The 7,025-nt window shown below is 52.8% G+C and overlaps 1 protein-coding gene across 3 annotated transcripts in view; it reads left to right on the plus strand.

The window, feature by feature from the left end:
* MYBL2 (MYB proto-oncogene like 2) overlaps positions 1-1,831 on the plus strand; it is a 43,245-nt gene extending 41,414 nt beyond the window's left edge. For all 3 annotated transcript variants that reach the window (XM_078371726.1, XM_078371727.1, XM_078371725.1), the window contains exons 13-14: positions 547-696; positions 1,302-1,831. In XM_078371726.1, the coding sequence (XP_078227852.1) occupies positions 547-696; positions 1,302-1,430 (279 nt within the window). In that variant the 3' untranslated portion in view covers positions 1,431-1,831. The remainder of the gene's footprint in view (positions 1-546; positions 697-1,301) is intronic.
* The last annotated feature ends 5,194 nt before the right edge of the window (positions 1,832-7,025 follow it).

The following is a 7,025-nucleotide window of genomic DNA, read 5'->3' on the forward strand; positions in this document are numbered from 1 at the left end:
GAAGGCCCAGTGCCAAGCAGAGCAGAGAGCCTGGAAAGGCTTGGGAGGTGCTTCGTGCAACTCTGCTGTGCTTGGGGGTTGAAGCAGCATCTTGATGATGCTTGTGGATGTTTCTGGGCCCAGTAAAATTAGGAACAACCTTGGCTCCTCCCGAGGCTTCATGTGATAAAGGCATCATTCGTTATTGAGTATGTTGTTATTTGATAATGCTCAGTAATACTCTACATTTATTGATTGTGTTATTACGGACTGGGGGCTGCATGGCATCTATCCCAGGGCTCGTGTGCCCCTAAGTGCCTGACTGTGTCTTAAGACATCGCTGAATCAGGCTCTGAAATGCACACAGATGTTTTTTTTTTTAATACTTGATTTCGTTTTTTTTTTTTTTTTTTAAAGAACTTTAGAGCAGGATTAAGTTCTTTAGAAAAGTATCCTCTTCCACGTTCCAGCAATCAGGTGGTGGTGCTGGGGTGAAATTACGGGGTTTTTCCATCCTTCTACCAGTTTGTGGCAAAAGGTGACTCTTTGACTGGGTTTTGGTTTCAGCCGACAACTGCCCCTTCAAGCTCCTCCAGCCTCACCCTGTCAGGTATCAAAGAAGACCACAGCCTGCTCAACCAGGGCTTCTTGCAGGCCAAGCCCGAGAAGGCAGCAGTGGCCCAGAAGCCCCGAAGCCACTTCGCGACACCTGCCCCTGTGAGTGCCAGCCATCCCTGGGGGTCCTACAGTGCCAGCCTTCTTAGCTTAGGGCCTTTGCGTAGACTGTTCCTCTGCCTGGATGCTCTTCCTGCTACCTTCCTGTGGCTGCGTTTGCTTAACTTACTCTTCTCTCAGTCTCAATGCCGCTTCCTTGGGGAAGCCTTCCCTGACCCCACATACTGTAGAGACACCCTGCCGTTCTCTCTCTTATGGCCTGGGTTTCACTTGTAACTAAGTCATTATCTTTTTATTTGGTTTGCTTAGTGCATGTCTGCCCTCAGGCAGGGACTGGCCTCAGGCTACTGACCCATCTCACTACTACTCCTGGCTGTGGCTTCTCCTTGAGATGCTGGTGCTGCGTTTGGCAGCGAGGGAGTGCAGTGCATGGCCATGTGTCCTTGTCCAGCCTCCGGCTTTTCAGTTGAGGAAGCCTACAGCCAGGGAGTGGCTTGTCCAGTCACCAGGAATCTGGAGAGAGAATAGGATGGCTCTGGCTTCTAGGGAAGGGAGACTCAACTCCACCCTTCCCTGGCCAGGGTCACTAGGGTCTGTTGCGAGCACATAGTTCCTGCCTGGGTGGTCACCCTCTTGCCTCCTCCCAGATGTCCAGTGCCTGGAAGACGGTGGCCTGCGGGGGGACCAGGGACCAGCTCTTCATGCAGGAGAAAGCCCGGCAGCTCCTGGGTCGCCTGAAGCCCAGCCACACATCTCGGACCCTCATCTTGTCCTGAGGTGCTGGGGCAGGTCACGAGCCCATTCTCATGTTTACAGGGGTTGGGGGTGCAGAGGGGGTCTGTGAATTTGAGTGTCACTCAGGTGACCTTTCTGCAGGGAGTCTTCTGCCACCAGCCCTTCCCCAGACTCTCAGGTGGAGGCAACAAGGCCATGTGCTACCCCGTTGCCAAGCCCAGCTGTGGGCGGCTCCTGGTGCTGACAGCAAAGCCCCACACCCAGGCCTGCCTGGTTCCCTCCCAAAGGCCACAGGGAGTCCAGTCAGCTTCTCCCAAGCCCATGTCAGGCCTGGCCTCATCTCAGACCCTGCTTAGGATGGGGGGCGTGGCCAGGGGTGCTCCTGTGCTCAACCCCTCTTGGTGCATTTTTTTTTGGAAGAATAAAATTGCCTTTCTCTTCATGCTGGTCTGGACTCTACCTCTCTCCTGGGCCCTGCCCGTGGTTCCCCGGTGGTCCATGGGCCCTTTCTTGGATGTTGGGACCTGGATGTTCATTCTCAGAGGCCAGCCTTATCTGCACAGCCCAGGCCTGGGCCTTTGACCCTGTTCCCGCAGAGGGGCCCAGTGATCCTTGAGCAATTTCTCTCATCCCTGCACCCAGTAGGCATCTCTGCAAAGCTATGCATACTCTTGGCCATGGGGTGCGGTGGGGTGGCGGTGGGCAGAGACTGGGGGCAGGGGAGGCTGATGGGTTGGTACATTAGGGCTTTGCCTGGCCCTTGCCTCAGTGGCCAAGGCTGAGCAGGAGGGTGGGAGAGGCCAGAGCCTCTACCCTTGTGGCCCTAAATCCTTTATTGTGGCAGCAGTTACAGAGCACAGTGCTTGGCGGGTGGTTGAGAAGAGCCACTGGTGATTAAAGCAGCCAAGTCCAAGAAGGTTTAAATGAGGAAGTGAGTTTTTCAGCAGCCGGTTCCATGGGATGGGCACATGGCCATCCCTATGAGCTCAGGTTGAGCGGACTTGGGCAAAAGATGTGGCCAACCCTTTTGTTGGGACTGAGTTAATTAGGGTGCCAGAGTTCAGGTGTGTGTCTGGCTTCAGACACATCCCTCTCTCCCTCTGGAGCTCCCACCTAGGGTCTCCCTACCCCCATCCATCAATACCCAGTCATACTATGCTTGATCCTGGCAGTGTCCCAGTTCTTGCTCTAGAGTCGAGGAGGGCAGGGGGCTTGGCGCTTTCCACCCTGTATATCACAGCCCATGTGGCTGAGCCGTATGCACTTGCAGGTTCCATGGATGAACCATACCTAACTCATGCCCTGAGCTTGTGATTTGTCATCCTGGAGCCTATCCCCTCCACAGCTTCTTTTCCAGGCTCTGTCACTGGCTGCTCCCTACAGGCTTTGGTCACCCACCTACCTGCAGGGCTGTCAGCATTGGTGGATGAGCTATGTCCCACAGTGAGGATGGGGATGGCATTGCCTTGTCTCCTAGAGCTTACACCAAGACTCTGGAATAACTTTGTCACACTCAAATACAGCGTGTTGCAGGCTAAATATGCAAGTTCCCGGGCCTTCTGAGTCAGGCACCTGGGGTGGAGCCTGGAGAAAGGGATTTTTAGGTGCCACCAGTGGGTGCACATGCAGAGTGTCTGCTGGCTACACTTTGAGCTGACTGGACTGTGAGGCTCCAGGGGCTTGTACCCCATGCCTCTCCTGCCTGAGGTTTTGCTCATTCTCAGGGGCTGCCATAAAGCCCTTTCCTGTCCTGGAGGGAGGAGGCTGTAGAGAACAGAATGGCAATGGGTAACTGCAAGCTTAACACACCGTCCTCACTAAGCTCTGAGCACTGTGGGGTTGTTCTTTGGTTCATGCATTAAATAAATACTAGGCTAGGTGTGGTGTCTTACGTCTGTAATCTCAACACTTTGGGAGGCCAAGGTGGGCAAATTGAGTCCAGGAGTTCAAGACTAGCTTGGGCAACATGGTGAAATCATGTCTCTACTAAAAAAAAAATACACAAAATTAGCTGGGCATGGTGGCATGTACCTTTAGTCCCAGCTACTCAAGAGGCTGAGGTGGGAGAATCACCTGAGTCCAGGAGGTTGAGGCTGCAGTGAGCTGAGATCATGCCACTGTTCCAACCTGGGCAATCAGAATGAGACCCTGTCTCACACACAAACACAAAACCACATTTGTCGAGGGTCCCTCCAACCCTACCCCCACATGCCAGGCATAGTTCTAGTGCTGAAGATACCACAGTTAAAGGACAGAAGTCAGGCCAGGTGTGGTGGCTCATGCCTGTAATCTTAGTACTTAGGGAGGCTGAGGTGGGAGGATCATTTGAGCCTGGGAGTTTGAGACCATCCTGGGCAACATCATGAAACCCCATCTCTACAAAACATTTTAAAACCAGGCCGAGTGTGGTGGCTCACACCTGTATGTAATCCCAGTACTATGGGAGGTGGAAGTGGGCGGATCACGAGGTTAGGGGAGACAGACCATTATCTACTAAAAATACAAAAAATTAGCTGGGTGTGGTGGTGGCATGAGCCTGTAGTGTCCCAGTTATCGGGAGGCTGAGGCAGGAGAATCACTTGAACCCAGTAGGCGGAGTTTGCAGTGAGCCTGAGATCATGCCACTGCACTGGAACCTGGGTGACAGAGTGAGACTCAAAGCACTTTAGCTGAGCCTGATGGTACATGCCTGCAGTCCCAGGTACTAGGAAGCTGAGGTGGGAGGACCTCTTGAGCTGTGGCTGTGCCTCTCTACTCAGCCTGGGTGACAGAGCAAGACCCTATCTCAGAAATCAGAAACCACCTTATTCTCATGGAGCTTAAATTCTATAGAGCAGACAGATAAACAAAACAATCAATATAAGATGTGTCAGAGGGAACACGAACTTTGAAGTGAAGCAGGGGGCCATGAGGCCAGTCAGAGAAAGTGGGAAGAGCAGATTTGACACAGCTCCTGGCCACCATGGGGACAATGAGGGAGAGCTCACATGGAGGGAGATTGCCACTCAGGCAGTGCTGGGGCCCAGCTGCTGTTTGATCATGAGTTTGGGGAACTTGGTCATGAGGATTGATCCAGGCCTAGTGTTTCCCAGGCTAGTGTGGCAAGCAAGAGGGAGTTACCCAAATAGTGCTGAGGGGCAGAGGGCCTGAGTTCAGGATGGGAGTATAGGAGTGGGGTGTTCTGGTTGAGACTCCAGACATGTGAGTGAGGCCACCCTAAACCATCCAGCCTCACCTGATCTAGCCCAGACTGGAGGAACTGTGCAGCTCATCAGAGTCAGAATAATAAATCGGTATTGCTTTAAGCCCCTAAGATTGAGGATTGTTTGTTACACAGCAGAAGCTGACTGATACAGTTGCTGGCATGGGGAACTGGGACACCTGCGTTTTTTGTGGTTAATTTTATAAAGTGTTCTGCTTCTCAGAGTAAGGCAGGGACTGGGGCAGGAGTGGTCTAAAAGCCTATTTTGATACGCCAGGAATCGTTTGGGAGTCTGAATTAGCCCCCTCTTTTTTTTTTGGAGACAGTTTCCCTATTGTTGCCCAGGCTGGAGTGCAATGGTGTGATCTTGGCTTACAGAAACCTCTGCCTTCCAGGTTCAAGTGATTCTCCTGCCTCAGCCTCCTGAGTAGGTGGGATTACAGGCATGTGCCACCATGCCCGGCTAATTTTGTATTTTTAGTAGAGATGGCATTTCTCCATATTGGTCAGGCTGGTCTCAAACTCCTGACCTCAGGTGATCTGCCTGCCTCAGCCTCCCAAAGTGCTGGGATTACAGGTGTGAGCCACCACGCCTGGCCTAAGTAGCCACATTCTCAGCAGACCCTGGTGTATCAATGAGGAAAATGAACACTGAGCCATGGGCTCAACAGGGCTGGGGAGAAGCAGGAGACCTAGGGTTCCTGGAACTTTGCTGGAAATGAATGGGGTGAAGAATTCTGGAGTTCAAAGCCATTATGACCTTTGTGTCTTGATTGTTCCCCAGAACTGAAGCCTCATGGCTTCTGGCAGGCTCTCCCAAGTCCTCCTGGCAGTCCTGGATAGAGCTCTTTGGATCAGACAGACCTGGATGTAAACCCAGCTTAGCTCTTAGGAGCTGTGTTTCTCTTCACTGCACTGAGCTTTTTAGCTCCTTGGCTATAAAATAGGGAGAATCCTTCAGCTTCAGACTTGTTAAAAGGAATGGGGAGAACATGGTGCAGACTCGGTGCTCAGATAACATGGGCTCTTAGTATGTTATTAGTATGTTTTTACATGTTAGTTTCTCATTTCTTCGTTATACACATACCCTGCAAAGGAGAAATTAGTGCCCATGTTTCAGGTGAGTGCTGGGAGGGAAGATGGTAGATAGTGGTTAAGTCAGGACTTGAGCCCAGTCTTGGACAGCAAGTCTGGCACTTTAATTTGCCCCATTCCATGCTATCCTCTGTGTCATACTGTTACAGGATCATTGGGGTGTCACTTTTCTGCTCAAAAACCTCTGTGGCTGGTGGCACCTTTACCTTAGTTCTTGTCCTGTGTCCAGGAGGTATGAAGACAAGTGGAAGGTGAATGAGATTGAGAGCTTTATTGAGTGTCACAACAGTTCACAAGAGACCCGGAATGAGTAGCTTCTCTCTGTAGGCAGGTTGTCTCCGCAGTGTTCAACTCTCAGCAGAGAGGAGGCCCTGGAGAAAGAAGGTTGCTCCTCTCTGCTATTGTTTGTCCCGTTATCTCTAGTTATCGGCAGAGAGGGTAGCTCCTCTCTGCAGCTGGACATCCCTTCCTCTGTCTATCCTCTTCCCTGCTCTGGCTGAGACAGGGACTTTTATAGACCTCAGAGGGGGTGAAGTCCATGCTGATTGCTCCATGCGTGGCCATGGGCAGCAGGGAGGGGGCACCACAAGTCCCCACTCCAATCCTGGGGACTGGCAGCCGGTTCCCAGCCTTCAGGCCAGGAGTGGCCTCACCAAGGACCCACCCCTTTCTGTCCAGGAATCTGACTCCCTCTGCCATTCATGGCCTGGGGTGTGGCTCCAACCCCACTCCTAGATCGAAGCAGGTGCCGGGAGAAGAGAGTCCAGGCAGTAGGAGCAGACACCCCTGAGGCTGCAGAGATGCCCAGGTCCTGCACCTGGGTGGGCTGCCCTGCTAACTTGTTAGGGGCTCCTGCTTGGTTTGTGGAGCAGGAGGCCCAGATCTGTAGCCGCCAGTTGGGTGGCTGCAGCTGCACCCAGGCAGGCAGATCCTGCCTGCTCTCGGCCCCTCTAAGAGCCCAGGGAGGCTGCATCCACAGCTGCGGCTTGGGCAGCTGCAGCCCCGCCCAAGAGGGCAGGGCTCCTGCCTGCTGTATGCAGCAGGAGGTCTGGGTCTGCTGCAGGGATTTGGGCAGCAGCAGCGGCACCTGGGAGCACCTGGATCCATGGAGTATGCAGCTCCCACTGTGCCTCCCTGCCGCAGGTGCCTCCCTGCTACAGCCCATGTGATCGGAGCAGCCGCTGCCAATACCTGTCAGCCAGGAAAGGAGTATGCTGCCGTATAAAAAAATCAAGCATTAGATAGAGGTTCAGTTGCTAAAATGTTTCCATTGGAGTGCAACATTCAAACAGAAGAGTGCATGAATCCAAGTGGATGTGGATATGTTTTCACAACCAGC

This window comes from Callithrix jacchus, chromosome 5 (assembly GCF_049354715.1).
Source record: "Callithrix jacchus isolate 240 chromosome 5, calJac240_pri, whole genome shotgun sequence".
Taxonomy (NCBI): domain Eukaryota; kingdom Metazoa; phylum Chordata; class Mammalia; order Primates; family Cebidae; genus Callithrix; species Callithrix jacchus.